Genomic DNA, 23334 nt, shown 5'->3' on the forward strand with positions numbered 1-23334 from the left:
ATATTGCAGCTGAAATTCAGGAAAATTGTTCGTGCCAGGATTACAAGAGCAAATATCCAAAATGGTGATAGAATGTACTACTGTCATGCCGCCGAGTTTCTGGCGTCTATGGAGCCGCTGGCGATGCAGAATTTAGTCCCGTCCGCCATCGGCTTTCGGCCACGCCCCCTGTTTCCTGGTTTCACTTTCCTTTTGTTCCCATTGGTTGGGTGCTCCGCGGCCCGGTGTTTTAACCAGCCACTTCCGGGTCACGGATGCGTCACAACGCTTCCTGTTTCGTCCCGTTAGCCCCGAGTTGCTTGCTACCTGTTGCTCTCTTCCTGGGTTACTCGCCTTTCCCCCCGGTCGGGTCCTCGCGCCCAGTCCGGCTACCCCCGCTGTTCTTCCTTCGTCCTTCCGCTGATTCTGTCTGCCTTTCTCTCGCTCCCTTGGCTTTGTTTCACTCGCCCACCTCCTCTGCCCTCCTTCCAACTTGTTTACCCTCCCTCCTTCCCATCTTCACTTACCACCTTTCTTCCTCTTGTCTGTTCCGCTTGCTCCGTCCTTCTGTTTCCTACTTCCTCTCGCTCAGCTCTGTACTTTCCGTGTACCAGTTCCCTGCCTTGTCCATTGGATTTGCTCTCGCCTACCTCCCGGATAGTTTTGCTGTGACCTTCCGTGTACCAGACTCCGGCCTGTTCTCCTGGACTGCCTTTGCTTACCGTTTTGTTACTTCCACTTCTAGCCTCGTGTACCAGTTCCTCGGACCGCTTACGGGACTGCCTGTGTCCTGGGGGGGGTTCACTCCCACGTGTTGCCTCCAGACACTTCCCACCAGCTCTCACCCTTCAAGGATTCCTGGTTCCACTCCTCCAAGCCACCCGACGATAACACAGGGGTTTTTTGTGCCTAAGGGCTTTTTCCCCTCCTGGTCGATCCCGGGGGAGGGGCCCCTTGGTCTCCCTTCTTGGGGGGCATGGTGGCTTCCTCCCGGGGTCGACCCTATCTACATTAAAAAAAAAGGTGCGATCACGAAGAAAGGAAAAGAAGGGTTCTTGGAAGGAAGAAGAAGGTGAGGAGTCGGGGGAGGGGGTGATCTCAGAATCTACACTGTCGGACGAAGATATCACCGACCCCGGTGACAACTACATGCCAAACATACAATTCAGGAATGACATTGAGAACACTACGAGGAACATTGCCTAAACCAATTGGACCATTCCGAGAGCTACACATAGATCATGCAGATATGGGAGAAAGATGCAATGGATCTTGATACATGATAGTGGTAGTGTGTCCCTTTTCAAGGTGGGGTAGAAGCAGGCCCTGCGCCCACCCAGACGCAAAGTGTGCAGCCCAGTTCCTAATGCGGGAGGTGTTCCCCCGCTGGGGGATTTGTGATGTAATATGTTGCGACAATGAAACGCATTTCGTCAATGATCTGTTCAAAGAAGTAACAACAATGTTAGGCATTACTCACAAATTCTGCACGATTTATCACCGGCAATCAAATGGCGTTGTTGAGAAAATAAATGGACTCCTTAAAAGTAGAACTATGTTACACACTGAAGAAAAATTGGGTATATTGTTTACCTGTTTGAATTGAGAAACCAACACAGCAAGGACCACCATTTGTCCCCCCATGAGATAGTGACAGGTAGACGCATGCACACAGCACACTCCCCACTATGGAGACAATCAGATGCACACAGAAGTGCAACAGTGCTAGGGGAAGAGTTCCATGAGTATCTGAATAAATGTACAAAAGCAGCGTGTATGATTGCAAAACAGCTAGCACCCCCATTCACACAAGAAGCAGCAAATTATACGGTAACTCCAGCCACAGATAGCCCAAGAGGTCAGCTCATGCCAGGGGAGATGGTGTACATAAGGAGTTTCATACGTCGGTGAAATGCACCCAGGTTTCATGGCCCATATGAAGTTGTGTATTGTACACCCACAGCCGTGAAGGTAAAAGGCCTAAGGTATTGGATACATTTGCCCGACATATGCAAAGCATATGACATTGTAGCACAAAATGAAGACACAGATAGATCAGAAGGAGTGTCCCAAACGTAAAAGGAAAAACAGACACCACTGATGAGATATGTGAAACAAAAGAATAAGAGAAATAACCTGATTATTCAGAAATTAGATGTGCATTCTGTAGTGTAACAATGTGAAGAAGAAAGAAGTTGTGTCAAACAGTAATGAGATTGCAATAACAAGTGATGATAAAACATGGTTTTTGCTCTCTCTCTCTCTCTCTCCCTCTATTTCTCTCTTGCTCTCTTTCTCTCTCACTTTTATTATATTAGTGGTATAGGGTAAACAATGATGTTCATAAAAGAGACAAAAACTAATAAGAACATTACTTTAAATGAAGCGAAATGTATACAGAAAAATACGAGTAACAAGATACATATATGTCCTTGCTTAACACGCCTTTATGTCTCATTGTGTAGGAGCAACCATGGCAACGGAGGGGGCCCCCGATCAACAACAGTAGATTAGATAGAAATGGAAATAGTGGCTTTAATTTGAGAAAGTACTCGTATGAATGCAGATTATTCTTTTGTGCAGCAATATTCTTTTCAAAGTTGTTTGGCCTGGTAGTGTACTGGGCCATAATAGCATGTATATCTATTGATCTAAATCAGCTGGGGGGCAGCTTGGTAAAACAGGGCACCCACCTAATATGGGACTGGTTCAAGCACATCTGGGAACATGGGACACAGATAAACGGCACACAGCACTAAAATAACACAACCAGCACAACTGTATCAGTACGTTCCACTGCTCGATATAACAAATCCGAGTTCAATGTCTATGACATGAATGACCCAAACCCCTCTGAATTACCCTGGCTATATGATGATTCCGATCCAAATGCGACTGTATTACTTGTACCTGACACAACTGAACAATATGCAGTGTTCCCTAAGAGTGTGGAGCGAGATAATGAAAAAACTGTCGAGAGATTTATTGCCCTATATAACGAGTGGGAAAAGGGGGGGGCAGGTGGAACACCCTTTACCCAGCATGATGAAAGAAAAGCTTTGGAGCACACAGGAGGTAATAGAAGAAGAAAAAGGGGGGGTGGGACGGAACAAATATGATGAATACCACGGGTTAGGACTAGACGCAATAGAAGACCCACAACACCCCCACCAATCTAATAAATGGTACGCATACATGAGCTCTACTTCAAAGCAAACAACTAATGAGAGCTGCTATGTGTGCTCTCTAATACCCCATGCCTCGGGTACTCCTAAAATGCTGTTACCACAAGAGTCACCTGTTGCAGAGACACAGTGTCTCCTTCATCTTGCACTATGCAGAATAAAAAATACTTTTCAAGCCCACACTGTTTCTTTTGAAATGCTGCAAAATGAAAAGACATGCTACTCAAAACCTCAAGGTGTAATGTGCCTGAACAAACCTTTCCTAGTTATAAAGGGAACATTATATTCGGACAACAAGTGGCAAGATGAGCAGATAACATGCAAAGCAGAGGCACTACAAGGACAGGCAGATGAAAAATTGAAATAGATCCAGAGAACGTGCGCCCCGACATGGACCCAACACATCGCAAAGCTCACGTGGGTCACGGCCCTTGAAAAGTCATTCAAACTGCAGAAAGAAATATCCTATGAACTGTGCTTGCATGGAGAGGGAAAAGTAAATATGGGCACAAACAAGAACTGTAGCAAAACACTCATCATCCCAGACATGAAAAAAGGGACTGCTGCATGAATGGACCCTTACTGGGTTTGCGGCAAACAGGCATACCTGCACCTTCCGCAGTCATGGAGGAGCACATGCTCTCTGGCAACGCTGCATTCCGCCCTGATGGTGATACTTGAAAGCCATATTCAAGGGGAAAAAGGGCTGTTGGCCGTCAAGGATCCAGAGCCCCTGCAACCAACTGAAGACGTCCCTGTATATGCCATATCCGAGGAAAAACTGCAAAGCACAGTCTCAAGAAAAAGAAGGTGTCAAACTATATCCCCAAGGCATCCTCTGAACTTTTGGTGCAAATCCCAGATAGGTTCCGACTGTTTAACTCCGCTGAAACGTTCTTTGCCTCCCTCGTTCCAAGCATCCAGGTGCGGGCCAATGCAAAATGGCTCCAGATCACCCGCTGGGAGCTGATCCAACTGGCCAAGGACAAAGAAGAAGGATTCAATGTCATCAAGGTGGAGCTAAGGGCCCTGCGGTTGATGACGATGCAGAACAGGTACGTCCTAGACCTGTTGATAGCCAGGGATGGAGCTGTTTGCCGAAAAAATAGGGAGTACATTTTGCATATTTGTACCTTCTGCAGACGCGGACAATGGAACTTTGTTGCATGTAATAGCACCCGTGCACAACCTTGGCGAGCCTATGAAAGAAGAAGGAGGGGTGCAGCCCAGCACTTGGTTCAACGACATGTTTTCATGGGTACCTTCCTGGCTCGGAATGGCTGTCAAACTATTAATACCCACCATCGTTTTCCTGCGCTTTATTTTTTGTGTGAGCTAATTAGGCCTTAGGTGCTGGGCAGATGCAGTACCTAACAGTGCAATGATGATGGTGACAATGGGCAGTGCAAAAGGAGTGGTGAAGATGATGCACGAGGCACAAGTACAAACAGGAGAAGACTCAGTGGCAAAATATAGGTTAACGGCCATATACAACGATGAGTACATTGTAGATAGGTTATACCACACAACAATAAAAGAGCCCCGGGAACTAGTTTGGAATGATGAGGTGTGGGTGGACTTGGAGGGAGATGGGGGCTGTATCTACATGACTTGTACCCCATATGAGTATGCTAGGGCTGGGGAGAGTCTCAGGGCAGTGTGTAGAGCAAGGATGCCATGAAAGGGAACACCTGCATGGGATGAGGCAGTGGCCGACGAAGAAGAGCGTAAAAGATTGTGTGAATTATAATATTCATTACTTAAGTAACGAAAGGGGGGAATGTATGGGAAGAAAGGTCTTTTACGCCCCCTCCGCTCCATTCCGACCCGCTTGCACATTTTGTTCCTCCAATGGCTACCCATGCGCCTGTGGCCAGAGGTGCTGGATAGCCGCAGGACGAACCATATGGATGCAAAGCTAAACCAAGAGGCCGATTATTGACTCCATTTTGTATCAAACCCCAACTCCATTTTGTACATGTTGAAACAGGTCTCTTAGCAAAACCTGCCTGCAGGGCTGCAGCTCTCCCTTCTAGATCGCACACAGTGAGCCAGTTATTTTCCTCCCCTCCTCCCGTCTGTGTCCCTGCAGCAGTCCTGTTCTCACGGGAGACTAGGCGCGAACAAGCTACAAGACAAACACTGTATCTTTAGCCTTCCTCTGTCCATCACTGACCTGTGAATGACCTGGCAAGAGCTTGGGTCTGAGAGAAACAATTCATCTCCACAAACATGTCCCATCACTTGCAGACCCTACATTTATGATATATGATGTGGATAACCCCCAACCTCACTCCTCTTTTGAAGTAACAGATACATACCCCCCGCCTGTGTGCCACCCTGTTTCACCCACACTGCTAATTCCCCATTTAAAGGCTATAAATCCCCTTCTGTGGTTGTGTACTAAGGGGCTGACTCTATGAAATGCAAGAAAACAATCTTTATCAATTGCACTGTACATAAAGTTATGATCTATATGTCTGGGTCCTATATTGTTGGTTGCACATCGTTCCTTACCGAAGACCTACGCTAATGTATGATATGCCAAGTAGCTCACTCGATATGATGCAAATTATAAGACCCTTATGCTCAATGGTTTCTTAATACTATATATATATATTAACAAACATGTTCAAATAGTATAAGTTTCTCATGTGTACAATATAAACTGCAAGGCCACGAGGCCAGTCTAAATAGAGTCATTTTGCAGCACGATAATCATGGTAGATGCAAAGGCATAGCTTATAATGTAATCAGAGCTTGTTTATTATTTGTTGTGCATGCAGTGGCAATACCCTGCTTTACCTCATCCTAATGATTCACGTATAATCCCACAAAGTGAACGGGACCAAGCTCAACAGGCCTCAGGGCCCTCTCTCCCGTCTCTCGCAGCGCCGCGCACTCAGCCCCCACCATTCTCCCCTGCTTGCTGGGCTGATGGCTAAAAGCTCTTGCCTCACTGATGCCACAATGCTACAAATGTAACCTCTCACCCTTTCGCCCTTCCGCTGAGCCTGCACCAAGTATCCACCCTCCCACCAGCCCCCTGACACACAATGTCTCCATAAACCTGCCTCACACCCCTAGACTCTGGTTAAAGAAATATGGGCAACAAGCCCCTCTCCCCAAGGCCTTTTGAGGTAACAATTGCATGCCCCTCATCAATGTACCACCCCAGCTCACCCCAGATCCCTAATCCTATGTGTGGCAATATATTCCCCTCACGATAACAAACAATAACCATTCCTTCATGGGATCTGAGGGAATGTTTGACAAATTTGACAACATAATATTGTGAATAGGCTAGGCACCTGGACCCATGTAGTCTAATTTTTTATCATCCAGGTCAAAACATCTAGTAGTATAACTCTTGTATGTCAAAATGTATAAATAATGTTCAAGATATGTGTGGCCACAAGGGCAAATCTTAAGCAGCTTATATCTTCACGATTTGGACATCGCCTGACCTCGCACCTCACCCAGATGAGCCTAGCTGACCCATGTGCTCCATGAAGTAACCAGTTTCCTGGGGTATTCACACGCACAGACCACTTCTCTCAAGCAAGGCGGGATGCCCACTGGCTACAAGTCAAAGCCTGTATAGAGTTCAAGATCTTGTCAATCACACACCGCTGCATCCACAACGCGGCACCCTCCTTCCTTAACTAGTGAATATCCAAAAAATCTAGACCCCGCTTTCTTCGCTCCTCATCCTCCCTTGTCCTATTTACACCCAGATACAATAGAATGCGAGCAGGGGGAGTGAGCTTTCCTGTCACTGCACCCACACTGTGAAACATCCTACCATCAATCATTCAAGTTGATCATATGTTCTGCTCAGGAAACGTCTGAAAACTTGGTTGTTCAATAAATACGATTAAGACCCTATCAAGCCTGACAGTACAAACTCTATCTTCCATTGCCTATGATACAAATTATATTCAATGCTACCAACTATGTACTAGCGCAGTGATACCTACGGGTCTGGGTGCTGTAAACAAATTATAAAAATGAATAAATAAATAAATGAAGTTACCAATACAACCTCTCTATGGGGGTCATTATAGGTTTTTGGCGGTGCAGTAAAAATGCCAGTAAAAGTGCTGGTAAATCCATTACTGCCCTTTTACCACACTGCCAAACCACAACTTTGCCAGTGGGGTCACTGATTTACCTCCAGCCAACAGCTGGAGGTAAATCAGTCCCCCACCGGCAAAATATATTCAGGTTTTACCAGCACTGGTGCCGGTAATACCTACAATCCCCACCATGGAGTCCCATGGCACTCCATGGAATGGGATTTTACCATCCTTTCTACTGCCTGTAATATCCCAGTAATATGGGATATCAGGTGGCAGAAATGGTAGGTCGGTTTTCCAGTATCTAACCAGAATTACTGGCGGGATACCGTCAAACTTCTAATGACCCCCTATTTATATAAAGCAGAAAATCTGTTTGTTTGTTCCTTATACAGTTCCACACCACTCCACCAATCTGCACCAAATTATGCCAAGTTACCTGTTGTGACCCTCCGGACATTACTGGCTACATGACATTTGTACACCCCACCCCTTTCCCTTGATTTCCGCCCCTTCACACATGAGACGGTTGCCTGAAATTGGCAAAACATCAATGTGGTTGTAGAAGGAACTGAAAAAGCATATTTTAAGCGTCTCGATTTAAAACTCTACGGTCACCACAGGACCTTGAAAATCATGTTTCAAGGCCCTAGGATGCACAAGATAGTTGCACCGCGACGCAACACAGAGATCTCCAAACGGTCACTTCACATGTAGAGAAGTTGTTCTTATTGCTTGGACTGAAATTTTTTTTTTTTTTTTTTAAATGAATTTTTATTAATTTTTCAAAACAACCAACAATACAAACCAAACCGCAGTGCAATTAGCAATATCACATTTAACATTCAACCATTAGTGCGCACTGCTCCCCTGATCCCCCCCCTTCGCGAGCCTGTTTCCATGTCGTTTTCTGTATCTGTCACGCATGAATGGGCATCGTTATCATCCGATTCTTCCGAATCCACCCCTGTCCCAAATGTGCAGGATATCAGTGTCTTCCATGCCATCAGGGAGCCCAATTCCTCCTCCCAAGACATACAACTCGCCTCCTGCCACACCGTTGTTTCAGCCTCCGCCCATTTCTGCAGGTCACTCCACCACACCTCAACCCGTGGCTTGTGACATTTTTTCCAGCCCATGGCTATTCTTCGTTTGGCTAGCACATACGCTAAGTCTTTTAGTTTGCCCACATGTTTCTGCTTCCGAGGTCTGGGAAACCCACCCAACAAACATGCCCAGGCGGTGTCTACAGCAAGCGTGACCCCTCTCTCTCTCAACTTGCGCGCCACCTCCCTCCAGAACCCCTCAATCACTGGGCACGCCCAGAACATATGCGCCATGTCCGCATTCTCTTCGTCACACTTAGGGCACGCCTGTCTGCCGGCATTCCGGGATTTGGATATCCTCAACAGGGTCATATACGCCCTGTGCGTGACATACAACTGTATTTGCTGTAATCTAGCATTCCTAGACACCCTCTTGTGATATCCTAGAGCCCGCTCCCACATCCCATCTCCCATCTGGGTCCCCACCTCACTCTCCCACTCCGATCGTAGATATGTCAATTCTTTTCCAACCTTCGACATCACCATCTCATATAGCCTAGAGATTTCATGTCCCCCCTCCCTTGTATCATATATCACTCCCATAGTAACATCCGGTTCATCTGCCAAGGTAGTCTCAGGCCATAGTTCCCGAATTCTCCTCCCCAATCTGTGATATGTGACATATTGGCCCCCATGTAATCCCACCTCCTCGCTAAGTTCTACAAACCCCTTGATGGCGCCCTCCTGCCACATGTCACCCAATGTCACCAGCCCCACAGATTCCCAGTAGGTCCTGATAATCCCCCTCAGTTGTCCATCTTCCCCCGCCAGGGCAACTAGTGGCACCTGCGGAGAGCACGGGAGTGGGTCCCCCATCATTTTGCATGCTCGTCTCCACATCTTCCACCCCAGCCTCACCATCTCCGGATACTTCTTTGTGACAGCCTCGGGCAACCAGATGACGTCCTTTAGATAAAACGGGGCACAATCTTGCCCGAACAATCTAAGTTCTGGGGTTTCTTTGTCGGAAAGCCATTTGGTCACGAACTGCAATTGGCTCGCTATGTAATAAGCCTCGAAGTTTGGGAGTCTGACTCCCCCTTTTTCATGAAAGTTCTGTAACTTCCAAAGCGCTACTCTGTTTCGAGTACCATGCCACAAGAACTCTCTGCAAACCCCATTTATTTTAGCAAAAAAACTCTTAGGGATCATGTATGGGATGTTGCTAAAGTAATATAGCAGCCTAGGCAGAACCACCATTTTAAGCATCGCTCCACGCCCCATCATCGCCAAAGGCAACTTCTCCCAAAAACTCATGCATGCCCGTATTTTCTCGACAGCCATCTCAGTGTTACACCTATGTTCTTCCTCCACCGTGTGGCAAACATCTATCCCCAGGTAACGAAATGTATTAACTGACCAGGGCACCTGCAACACTGGCAACCTTTCTATGGGAACATCCCTATAGCTGCCCAAAGGGAAGATGCTCGATTTCTGGGGGTTGACCGCTATGCCTGACAACCTCGCATACCTCCCCATCACGTCCAGGATATACTGTAAATTCTCCTCCGGATGACTCAGGTACAATAACAAGTCATCCGCATACAGGGATATCAGGTGCCTTTCCCCCCCTACCTCAATACCCACTATATCATACTGCTGCCTCAGGTACAGTGCCAGAGGTTCCAGAGCCAAAATGTATAGCATCGGGGACCAAGGGCACCCTTGTCTAGTGCCTCTGCTAAGTTGCCATCTCTCAGATATGATTGTACCCGTCCGCACTCTAGCCAATGGAGCACTGTACAGCAACTCCGCCCATCTAATGTATCCCGGTCCCAGTCCGTATTCTCCCAAGGCCGCCAGCAGCCACTCCCATCTTTGGACTGAAATGTTAAAGCTGAAATGTTAAAGCTGCAGATAAATTGATATTTTAGCATTTTGGTAATTCAGTTCTCCCTTCTCTCTTGTGCTGCAGACTACTTCATGCCAGTCCTGATACTTCAGGATATGGGCTATGATCCGGCATGGTGACACACCTGAGGTGTCACGATTCCAGTAAGGGCACAAGGCATGAGTGTTAAAACCAGGAGTACATCCCCCCATGACAATGTAGGGAGAAGGTGGACTTGAAAGGTGGCTGGCTGGCAGAGGTGTTCGATGAGAATGGCATTGACCCACACCAACATGGCTGCCAAGAAAGAACCCACTATGGAACCCAAGATGGCCCCTGGCAGATACAAAGAACTGACATCCCTGGTGACTAGTGTTGACAGGGCATGGCTCGAGGATATAAAACCACGCCCTTGGACACACCCTGTGCTTAGTGTTTCGTCTGCTACCTACCAGCGCAGTGTAATGCTTACCGCCCCTGTTCCTCCAGGTGCTGTGAACGCACTGACTTATTTGCAGCGTACTCACCTGAAGACCGGAGGCATTATCGCAAGAATTCCACATCACGCTTCTGTCCTGATACTTACATGGATTGTCGCCTATCTGTAGATGCACAACCCGATAACTTCATTCATCGCTAGAGTTCTGTTTCGAGTTCTGTTCTCTGATTAAAGTCCACAGCAAGCGCAGCTCCTGAAACCGAGAAAGACAATAGTAAGAGACTGCAATTACCAGTTAATTCCGTCCAACATTCCCTGTTTTGCACAAATTTACCTGCGCCAGAGTTGAACCGCATCGCTCTTCTTGCCCACTGCAGCAATTCTTGTAAAGACATTGGGCCTCATTACGAGTCTGGCGGTAACCTGCTGGTTTTTCCGGCTCGGTAACCGCTGGACTCGTATTACCATTCCGCCTTAGTGATTCCCGGAATTACCGGTGACCCGGGAATTCCGGAGTCGGAATTCGGTAAATCCCCATTCCCATTGAGTCCAATGGGAATGGTGACCATGGAAATACCGGAACCATCTTGTGATGGTGCCGGTGTTTCCACGTCCGCCTGCAGGCGGGCGGTGTTAAACCCGCCAGGTCAGACCTGGCGGGAATGACACCTCCGCCTGCAGGACTCGAGATCACCCGGTATGGAAAAAACGGTGGCGGCGGGTTTACCGCCACCATTATTTCCATACCAGGTGACTCGTAATGAGGCCCATTCTGTTGATTCTGCATCTGGGAAGAAAGAGAGAAAGAGACTAATTAAAGCGCATCGCATCATTGGGAAAGAGAAAACAGTACAAAATAAGCAGTGATTCACACCTAAAGCGGCCAAAGCTCCACAGCAGCATTCTACAAAGACTTACCTTCAAACTTCCAGCATCCAGTTTGCAGCTGGCCTGGACCACTACCTTCAGTGAAGTAACTGGAGTCGGATGCTTACCAGATCTCTCCGACCTGCCTTCTTCATTTTAATACGGTGAGCCCAATATCAGCGCGCCAGCTATCCTACCTAGAGGGACAAAGGGGAGGTGGGAGAGAAAGCGAAAGGGAACAAATACTGATTGCCTATATTTACTTAACTTTAGGTCTTCGTCTAGACCCCCTAGCACACCTTACCAGAGGCTCGACGTTCATCCGGGTCCCTCCCAACCTCACTGTCCCCTGGGGTTTGATTCATTAGCGGATCATTGGGGAAAGGAGTGGCTGGGATATTAATCTTAGCAGAGGTATTCCGTGGGGGCAACGCTTCGGAACAGTCCAGACCAGGCACTCTTGCAGGCCACCAGAGGTAAGCGTTATTACATGAGGAGGGGGAGGGCCATGCATTCAACGGGCTTGTTCAACTATGAAGTGTAGAGAGGGGTGGACCACATGTAAGAGATGCAGCATTAGCTTTTCAAGGAACAATTCCATGTTACCTACTGTGGTCCGCTCTAGGACTCCTAGAACCTGTGTTTTATTTCATCTAGACTGGGTTTCCAGGTCCTCAATCTTGCCTAGATTAATTTCAGCTGCTTTTCGAGAAGACTGCATTGTGGTACCTATTGGTTTAAGATTAGTTTCCGTTGATTCTATTCGCTATTCCACTGCATCGATTCTGTGAGTATGCTTTTCCAGGGGGATTTGCATGGAATCAACCTTGCAGGATAGTCCATCTATTTTTTGTGTGACTTCTTGAATTCCTGCTTTCATAGATATCAGCATTGCTTTAAGAACCTCTCCCCTGTTGCTGTCTCCATTCTGCATGTGGCAGTCAGAATGGTTAGTGATTAAACTGAGGCTGAAAGAGGTGCTGGATGGACTCATATTTGTATTTCCTGGCAACATGAAGGTGAATTTATGTAGCTTTTGGTGGAATGGTGGCTTTGTAATTCAACCCTGTTCTGTTATTGGAGTCTGCTGCCTCGCATGCAAGCTGCCACCCAAGGCTCGGTTCCCCACCTCATCCTCCCCACTCTTTCTCAGTGCTTCAGTTCCAAGCTTAGAGACTTTATGGCAGTCTCAGCATTGTTCTTTTTCGCAGCCAATCCGCTTCCCAGGTCCTCCCCCTCTCCGCCCACTGCCCCTCATTCTTGGCCTGCCGCCAATGCAGGAAATGAGACACCTCCTCAGTGGTCCTAACAGCATTGTTCTCCAACATTCTCAGGGCAAGTTTTACAACTTGTATCCCATTGCTGCTACCTCACTCATCTTGTATTCCATTGTGACCCCCACCCTCTTGTCCACCACACCAGGGTCAGTTCGAACTAGTGCAGATCAGTTCCTTTCCAAAGGATTTTGAAGGACTTGTAGTGGTTTCGGCTGCGCCGTTAGGCTTGGCAGCCATTTTACACCACAACTTCTTCTGTAACAATCTTTTAAAGTTGTGTTAATTGTTTTTTAAAAGACTCAAGCTAATGTCATTGTAGCTAAATTAACAGCCTGAATCCATTTAGTTCAGCTCGTTTTACTTAGATTTTTATTTTGGGAGCTATTCCCAACAGTTATAGAGAGGAGTGGTGTTTTTTTAGAATATGACATCATTTTGCATTTTAAATGGGTTTTGTGATAAATCATCCAGCACAGGAACAGTTGAAATGTATTTAGCAAAAATGTATTTTTTCAAAAGATGCATTTCAATGAAATGTTTTACCCGTTCCTCCCTGCTATGCATTGTTTAGATATTTAAATGCCAAATATTTCCCTTTGTCCTTGATAATTGCCCAGAAGCCAGCACACAACATACACTCTTTGTAAATAAATAATAAATGAAGTAAATGGTGCGTTGCTAATAATTACCCAATATCGGCGTCCCTTGGGAGCTTGGAAGTAAATCATTTAATATCAGCAGAAGAACAGAAAAGCCAAGGACGATAGTGATCTTGAAGCTGAGCCTCTCCCCGTCGTCCATGGAGATGAACATGCTGGCCAGATCGAGCAGCACCAGGAAGCAGGCAGGGATGATCAGGTTCACCACGTAATGGCTGGGGGTCCTCTGGATCACAATCTAGAACACAGATGCAAGGAGGTCTTCAGAGGAATGACCCCTTAACATTCAATCGGATTTCATTTGTGGCAACTCGGACCAGATTAAATAAAAACAATCAAGACATTGAGGGTAGCTTTAAACACACAGTAGCCGAGAAGGGATATTTCAAGTGAGGGGGCTGTGTCAAGGGATACAGTTATCATTCAGCATGTTGTGTCTTTTCTCTCTCTGCTCTAGTGTGGATGTGTCAGGTCAAACGAGATAGGATAAAGCAGGGACAGATGCATCATCAAAACGAGTTTAGGGTGTGGAAAAAGAATATCTCGGTGTTTAGTGGTAGAATCCCCCTGCAAATCCTTGCCCGTACTGCAGGGTGCTACCCCTGCGCCAACCCCGTCTTCACTTATAGGTACTGTTCGGCTATATGTTGTGTACATGTCATTGGCGGTGTCTATGCAAGCTGAAGCCCTGTGCAATGAAGCTTCCTGCGGCTGGAACCTTTTAGTTAATTGCTCACAATGCAAGTTAATGCCACCTGGAACCTCCAGTGGCTTATATCTATTTCACCCTGCCCACACTGCAGTCTGTGTCAGGCACTGTCAACAAGATTCCACAGAACACACAAGGCAACATTGAGATACAACACTTCTATTTTCACACAACAAAAGGGGTTGTTGTATATTCATACATCCACAGGGAGTAGCATCTCTCTCAACTGTGAATCATGAGGCATAACTATCTGAATGGTAAGGATAGTAATATAGGATGTGGTGCATGGCCATTCTGAAGGACTACCTGAAGCTTCCCTAAGGGCACGTCAGTAGTGGCAGTGGCACAGGGGTAACTGCCCTCATCCCCCCCTTAATGCCTGGTGTGCAGCCCCACCAACCCACCAAAGCATTTTTATTAATTGTTTTACTTGGCTATTGATTTAGGGAGGAGCAGTTTCTCTGCGTGCTGTTGATGGTTCGGAGCCCTGAAATGCTTAGTGTCTGTATGCTGTGGGAGGGGGGGGGGCAGGGGTAGCGGTGAGCAGGGGTAAGGGGAGTGGTGTGGGTGGGGGGCTTTGAAACATGATTTCCAGGTTCTGGGTTGTGGCATGTTTACCGTAGCAGGAATCAGATGTATAGCCCATTGCCCCATTTTTCACACAAAAGGTGTGCTGTAAAATGCATTATTTCAACCCATTACTTTAAAAACATCCCTGAGGAGAGTATCTGGGAGTGTGTTTTTGGAACTACTTTATTGCAAGATCCCTAGGTTACGGACCCATTTCGTGCATTAACCATTTAGACCCAATTGGTCTTGTGTATATGTCTTTAGATAGGATTGTATTGATCTAAAAGTATTACTGTGATTGTTATTGTGTGGTGACCTTTCAAAGGCCTTGAAATAAATGTATTTGTATTTTGAATATATATACACCTGACTGGGAGTGATTTGTAAGTGTCCTTTACTCTGTTTGCTCATTTAGATCTTTCAGTCACCCTCACCCATCCCGAGGCCAGTCTTGACGGCTGCCAATGCTACCTTGATTGGTCTGGCTTGTCCAGAAGGTTACCCTGTTTCAAGAAATTAGGCTGGCCTTCGGAACCTCTGTCCACCAGGTCAGAGTTCAGAAATCCGTCTTAACAAATTTGTGTACAGCGGTGGGATAGGACTGAAGGTATCCAGTGTTGCACACTAATGAAGGCATTTCAAGTTATTCCTACCCAGGACACATAGTGACTTTGTAGTGATAACTGTAAAGGCCGTAGACCTATCCAATATAATGGAATCAAGTACCTTTTTTAACCTTAAATGCTTCTAGATCAGAAACATTGAGAAGAACAAGTTACTTACCAACTGTAACGGGATTTTGATTGGATGTTCGTCCCACGTATTCCTCATCTTAGATATAGCCTTACCTTCAGTTTTGCTGTTTTGGAAATTCTTCTCTCTCACCACTAGAGGGCGCTCCACTCAAGGCCGATGTCATCCACTGTATAAATGCCTCGAGCGCGCCCGTTGGCCTCAGTTCTGTTTTTTCATGTATTATAGTCCATGGATTATAGTTAAAGGGCGTGCCTCTTTTGACCCAGGCCTTAAAAGAATTTAGAGTGTAAATCACATAAACTGTACTGTGGGGTAGGCTGGGAGGGTCGATGAGGAATACGTCGGAGGAACATCCAATCGAAAGAACGTTACAGTTGGTAAGTAACTTGTTCTTCAAATGGATTGTGTCCTCCCACGTATTCCTCATCTTAGATAGACTCTCAAAGCAGTTTTGTATTGGAGGTACAGAAATTGTAGTCATGTACAGAATGAAGTACTGATTTAGCGAATAGACCTCCTTGAGAAGAAGTCAAATCTAGAGCATATTGTTTTATAAAAGTGTGCATGAATGACCATGTGGCTGCTGTGCAAATATATTGCACAGGGACACCTCTTTGAAGTGCTGTTGAAGTTGCCATGCCCCTGGTTGAATGAGCCATCAGCCCATCAGGCAGTTCTTTCCCAGCCAATCTATAACATTCTGTTATAGCTAAAATTATCCATCTAGATAATGTTTGTTTAATTACAGCAAGTCCTAGTTTGCGGCCAGTGTATCCCACAAAAAGTTGATCACACTGATGTATTTTTGCCAATCTTGAAAGATAGAAGCTAAGAGCTCTTCCAGGATCTAATCTATGTAGCCGTTCCTCTTCCTTACTTGCGTTGGAGGAGGATAGAAAGTAGGCAGTGTTATTTTTTGTGACAGGTGAAAATCTGAAACAATTTTTGGCAAAAAAAAAAAGATGGTTTTACTCTAAGGACTACTTTATCTTTATAAAAGATGGTGTGAGGAGGACCGCAAGAAAGCGCCTGTACCTCACTTTCCCTGCGGGCTGATGTCATTGCCACAAGAAGTATTGTTTTTAAAGTAAGCCTTAATGGACAAGAATGTAAAGGCTCAAAAGGAATACATGTGAGGAACTTTAGAACCAAGTTTAAATCCCACACAGGAAATTGAATTATTAAAGGTATCTTAAAGTAGGAATCTTCCTTTGAGGAGCGCTTAAAAATGGATAGCGCTGCTAAGTATCCTTTTATCGTACCAACCTGGAGCCCCAGATTAGCTAAGTGTAATAGAAAAGACAATACTGTGGGAATATTACATTGAAAAGGGTCCACATTCTTTTCTCTGCACCAGTTACTAAACTTGTTCCAATGACACCGATACAGATATTTAGTTGCGGGCCTTCTGGCCGAAAGCAAGATCTCCATTGCGTCATCCAGAAGGTCCCAATCCTTGTATCTCAACCTCTCAGAAGCCATGCGTGAAGGTTGAGTGTGTTGACCTCTGGATGGAGAATGTGACCTCCGTCTTGCGAGAGAAGATCCTCTCTTTTTGGAAGACATATTGGAGTCCAGACGGTCCGGGTACCATGTTCTCATCGCCCAATCCGGGGCAATTAGGATCATGGTTTTCCCGAACCTTCTCAACCTCCTGATTACTTGAGGGATCACAGGGACTGGAGGGAACGCATACAGAAGAGGGAATTCCCATTCCACCACAAACGCGTCCGCTAGAGCTCCTCTCAGGGGAAAATCCCTTGAGCAGTACAATTCGCACTTCCGGTTGGCGCCGGTCGCGAACAGGTCAACTTGAGGGGTTCCCCAAAGGGCGAAGATCTCTTGAAGGACTTCCTGAGCTAGCTCCCGCTCCCACTCGTGGGAGACTGTGCTCTGCCTGCTCAGAGCGTCCGCTGCCGTGTTTTGGTCTCCGGCTAGATGAACTGCCGACAGAGAGATACCTTCTTGTATTGCCCAAAACCAGAGCTGCATTGCTTCTCTGCACAGTGGCAGTGACCCTACTCCTCCTCTCTTGTTGAGGTAGTACATGGCCACTGTGTTGTCCATCATTATTAGGACATTCTTTCCCCGTACAGAAGGCAGGAAGGCCTTCAGCACTAGTCTGATTGCCCTCAGCTCCAATAGGTTGATATGTAGTTTGGACTCCAATGGAGACCAACGACCGCTGATTGTCAGATCGTTGGTGTGAGCTCCCCACCCTGTGAATGAGGCGTCCGTTACTACTATTATCTCCGGCCATGGTTGCCAAAAAGATTCTCCCTTGAGGCTATGTTTCCTCCAAGTGCACCATTGTAGATCATGCGCTACTCTGGTTGGAACTTGGAACAGATCTGACATTTCTCCTGAAAATTGAGACCATTGAGTCCTGAGAGCCCATTGAAGGGATCTCATCCTCAATCTGGCTTCTGCCACCAGAAAAATGCAAGATGCCATTAGACTGAGCAACCTGAGAAAATCGAAGACCGGTAGATACTGGGCATTCTGGAATTTTATTACCATCTGCAAAATGTGGTGAGCTCTCTCTTCGGGAGGCGAGGCTTTGCCCGAACAAGTATCCAGGACTTCTCCGATAAACTGGAGTTTCTGTGATGGTATCATGTTTGAGTTTTTGAAATTCGGAGAAAACCCTAGTTTGTGAAGGAAGTGGCAAGTCTTGGACAGATGATTCTGGGCTTGCTCTGGAGAACGTGCCCTCATCATCCAATCGTCCAGATAGGGGTAGACGTGTATCTCCCATCTCCTGAGACTCGCTGCCAAACCGTAGACCATAGGAGGTTGGTGGTTCCCCTTGCAGTAAGATCCTTCCTCCTGCAGTTGGCGCATGAGGTTCCCTTTGCTGGTCATCTTGGCATCAAGAGAACCAAGCAAAGGTCATCCATGAATTTCTACTGGCCCAAGATGGGGGTGTAAGTAGAAAGTCACTGCAGGAGTAGTGCCACCTGCCAGTTATCTGGAAAAAGTGGCACAAAAATCCCAGCTCCATTGGTACCACTCCCAGTTGTGGGGGCACCATTTGAGAGGGTATGGATCGACATTGTTGGTCCCCTTGACCCCAAACATCCTCAGGCAATAGGTTTATCCTGGTTGACCATGCCATCAGGTATCCTGAGGCCATCGCATTGAAGACTGTTACTGCCAAGTCAGTTGCAAAAGCTTTACTTGGCATAATTAGTAGGGCTGGCTTCCCTAAAGAAGTTGTGTCTGATAGGGGCAGCAACTTTATGTTAAAGTATATGTAGGCCATGTGGAAGGAATGTGGTGTCACCTATATGCTTTCATCTGCATACCACCCACAAACCAATGTTCTTGTTGAAAGGTTTAACAGGACCTTAAAAAGCATAATTGGGGCTCTGGAAGAACCCCAAAGAAGAAAATGGGATCTTCTGTTACCATGCTTACTGTTTGCCTACAGAGAGGTACCACAGGAGGGTGTTGGCTTGAGCCCCTTCAACCCTCTGCTTGGTCACCCTGTGAGGGGACCCTTAGCCATAGTCAAGGAGGGATGGGAGATGCCCACTCTATAACTACCAGCGCAGTAGACTATGTGCTAGGGCTCAGAAAGAGGATGGTACTCCTAATGGGTCTGGCTAGTGAGAAACTGAAGGCAGGGCAAGCAGCGGTGAAACATTTGTATGACCAGAAGGCTGCCCTCATCAATTTTGCACCTGGTCAACAAGTCCTGATCATGAATCCTATAAGGCCTAGAGCTTTACAGGACAAATGGTCAGGCCCTTACACAGTGGTGGAGTCACTGGGTGAGGTCAACTATTTAGTGGACCTTGGAAGGGCTGGACAAGCTCCATAGGTGTTCTATGTGAATAGGCTGTAGGCTTTCATCCCAAGAGTTGAAATTGCTGCACTGCTGCTGGTTTCAGATGTTGAGGAGGAGGAGTCAGATCCTCTTTGTGACCTGTTTGAGGGCAGTCCTTCAGATAGCTCCATCGAGGGTGTCAAAGTGGCCCCTCACCTGACTTCTGATCAGGAGGCTGAGGTGAAATGCTTGCTGAGGCAATTTTCCCCCTTGTTTTCACAGTCTCCTGGTTTGACACCTTGGTGCAAACATGACATTGACAAATGAGATAGTGTCCCTACCAAACGTAGGGGATACAGGATGTCAGACAAAGTAAGGTCTGACATTAAGACAGATGTCAACAAAATGTTGGACCTTGGGGTGACTGAACCCTCCAGTAGTCCTTGGTCCAGCCATGTGGTTTTGGTTCCAAAGGCGGGTGCCTCTGAGTTGAGGTTCTGTGTGGAATACATGGCTCTGAATGCTGTCACCAAGACAGATGCATACTCCTTGCCTAGAACACATGAGCTGGTGGATACTTTGGGTGCCTCCAAATACCTCAGCACATTTGACCTCACTGCAGGCTATTGGGAAATAGCTCTTGCAGAAAATGCCAAGGAGAAAACAGCTTTATCAACACCAGAGGGTCTTTACCAAATCAGGGTAATGCCTTTTGGGTTAAAGAATGCCCCTACCACTTTCCAGAGGCTTCTGAATCATGTCCTTAATGGGTTGGATGAATTCTGTCTTGCATACCTGGATGATATAGCAGTCTTCACTGTCTTCTGGGAGGATCATGCGAAACACCTTAGGATTGTGTTGCAGGTTCTTCACAAGGCCCATGTGACCATAAAGGCCAGTGAGTGCCAGATTGAACAAGGTTCAGTGGTCTACTTTGAACATGAAGTAGGTGGAGGGAGGATACAGCCTCTTCCCAGTAAAGTACAAGCAGTACAAGACTGGCCTACCCCTACCACACAAACCCAAGTGAGAGTAGTTTTAGGACTCACTGGGTACTTCATGGCAGACTATGGCACCATAGCTGCCCCACTGACTGCTCTCACAACTCCTAAGAAACCCAAGAAGGTAATTTGGTCTGAAGAGTGTACAAAGGCCTTCAATGGCTTGAAAGACTCCTTGTGCCAGGCCCCTGTTCTCAGGGCCCCAGATTACCAAAAACCTTTTATTCTGCAGACAGATGACTCTGACACTGGGATAAGAGCTGTACTATCACAAGTAGATGAGAAGGGTTAGGAACACCCTATTGGCTTCATTAGTCGCCAGCTTAAAGGATAGTTCCGGGACTTTTTTTTTATTGTCCCTACGGTTCGGCCATGTGTTTTTAAGCATAAATCGGTAGATCGTAGAAAACTTTCCTATGGACCTTACCTGACTTTTCGTCCATTAACGCACTCGAAATCAGCCGCCATTTTCTGATAATCCTATCATTTCCCCCCATCGCCCTGGCTCACCTGCTTTTGCGGCACTAAATCAAATCCCCCGCCCCTGAGCCTGACATCAGCAGACGCGTACCGCCCATTTCCCAACGCCAAAGCACGTTTCGTGTCAACAATCGCAGCGCCTCAGCTAATGACGTGTCGCCATGGAAATGGCAGGACGCCTCTTTCCTCAATAAGTATAAACACACCGTTTCACAACACACAGCAGCAGATTTTCGATTCCATTTTTCTCTCTGTGTTACTTTGAGTATTCTGTGACTCGTTTCTGTGCTCTGGTCAGCTACCTTCGCCGCTTCTAGGCCTTGTGAACACCTGTACCATCTCTGTAAATTATTTTACTTTCTTTACCACACAATGGCTACAATAATGCCGTATATGTACGAGCCCGAGTACACCGAGGAAGAACTACTGGAAAGGCAAGCACGCGGAAACGATGGGGATTCGGACGGCAGTTGGGAGGACCAGTCAACGGATGAAGAGCCTGGACCATGTCGCATGGACGGCGTCTCCACCTGCGTGCAATCGGTGCGAGCTAATGCCAACTGAGGAGGAGAACTGCTGCTGTCGTGAAAATTCCGGGTGCTTGGCCTACATTTCGGAAGGCGAGCCAAGTCCGCAATGCATCACCAAGCTGCCAGAGTTCAGGGAAGCCTGCCTCTCACGGACCGTGTTGAGGATGATGATGGTGCTTATGCACGAACTTCGCGGTACTGTTCGTCCGCGTAATCCGAGTAACGAGTAAGTATACTCTGGTTGTGATGTCAGTGATGCCACTACTATTTCATGGTCGTCTCCCACATATAAAATTACATCTACATATCATTCGAATGCATGTAAATTGGTTCCATATTGTGCATTTTCTAGATAGAATTTTTTTCAAAGCAGAATGACATTTTTTACCTGAATCGACAGTGATAAGAAAGTTTTGTCATTTTAATACAGTTTGCATCTTTCATTTTCACAGGTGGTACAGGCTGGTGGCCTATCGTTGCTTCACTTGGTGGCTTCACGGGAGGCTCGGACACCGCGTTCGGAGAGTAATACCTGCCTGTGCAGTACTTGCCATTAGACAACATTTCCCCAGCGACAGTGGACAATACCGCGGATTTTCCCTGGATGTGCTGCAACCGGAACTTTACAATGTGTAATGTTTATTATTTATGTTCAATTGAAATTAAGATCTAAAATAAAACCCAACATATATTTTAACAATGTTTGTTATGATTTTTTAAATGAATCTAGTGTGTCTCCATTGAATAGTCTTCCTGTGCCTTGTCTTGTCACACCACATGTCTCCGGCCAGCATCCTCCCTCACGCTGGCCGCCCACCTTCAATCCACATAACCGTTGAACCCATATGCAGCAGACATACATATGTTATTTTGCGGGTTGGCATCAAGCCTCCCGGCCTTGCCTCCTCCCCCAAAAATACTTACCACACCACTTTGTTCAAGCGTTGGCAATAAAAGGCTGTTGGATTTTATTGATACAAAACATGGTTATAGGTAAATAATCAATATGGTTGATCATAATAAATCATCCTTTTGGGCACCGGGTACAGAGATGACCCCCTCTGGCCCGTGCCGCCTTGCCACCACAGGCCAGCCTGCTGCTGACTAACTGCCTAGGCATCCAGGGTCTCCAGGGTGAACTGCACCCATATATTCTCCTGGGAGGCTGAGGTATTTATAAACTCACCCCCCTGCCTTCCATGTACTAGATCCTGCAGCCTGCCTCTTACATGCAGTTAGGTGGCCTCTCCTTGGTGAGGCCCTGCGGCAAACGGGTCTTGTCTGCAAGACCACCGCCCCAATCCACCCCCCCGCCCTATCAAAGGCAGTTCGCACCGTGGTACTTGTGCTGGCAAGTGGAGCTGTCAGGGAGCGATAAAGGCCAAGAGGTGCCAAATAGCATGTACACTTCAAAGTGGTCTATAGAGCATGGGTTGTTGTTCCCATGTCTACCTCCAGACCCCGTGTCTCCTGCCAAGCATCCCCCCTCACGCTGAACGCCCCCCTGCAATCCACATAAGTGTGTCTCCATTCACGAGTCTTCCTGTGTCTTGTCTGCACGACCACCGCCCCAATCCACCCCCTGCCCTATCAAAGGCAGTTCGCACCGGGGTACTTGTGCTGGCAAGTGGAGCTGTCAGGGAGCGATAAAGGCCAAGAGGTGCCAAATAGCATGTACACTTCAAAGTGGTCTATAGAGCATGGGTTGTTGTTCCCATGTCTACCTCCAGACCCTGTGTCTCCTGCCAAGCATCCCCCCTCACGCTGAACGCCCCCCTGCAATCCACATAAGTGTGTCTCCATTCACGAGTCTTCCTGTGTCTTGTCTGCACGACCACCGCCCCAATCCACCCCCTGCCCTATCAAAGGCAGTTCGCACCGGGGTACTTGTGCTGGCAAGTGGAGCTGTCAGGGAGCGATAAAGGCCAAGAGGTGCCAAATAGCATGTACACTTCAAAGTGGTCTATAGAGCATGGGTTGTTGTTCCCATGTCTACCTCCAGACCCCGTGTCTCCTGCCAAGCATCCCCCCTCACGCTGGACGCCCCCCTGCAAACCGCATAATGCCACGACATATACACGTCATTCACAAACA

At 47.0% G+C, this 23334-nt stretch overlaps 1 protein-coding gene across 1 annotated transcript in view; it reads right to left on the reverse strand.

Moving 5' to 3' along the window:
- LOC138528311 (5-hydroxytryptamine receptor 3E-like) overlaps positions 1–23334 on the reverse strand; it is a 654547-nt gene that overhangs the window by 152164 nt on the left and 479049 nt on the right. Inside the window, exon 7 of the mRNA XM_069639808.1 lies at positions 13453–13660. Within this exon, the coding sequence (XP_069495909.1) occupies positions 13453–13660 (208 nt within the window). The remainder of the gene's footprint in view (positions 1–13452; positions 13661–23334) is intronic.

The sequence above is a fragment of the Ambystoma mexicanum genome, chromosome 1q (genome assembly GCF_040938575.1).
Source record: "Ambystoma mexicanum isolate Mex_15411 chromosome 1q, UKY_AmexF1_1, whole genome shotgun sequence".
Classification (NCBI taxonomy): domain Eukaryota; kingdom Metazoa; phylum Chordata; class Amphibia; order Caudata; family Ambystomatidae; genus Ambystoma; species Ambystoma mexicanum.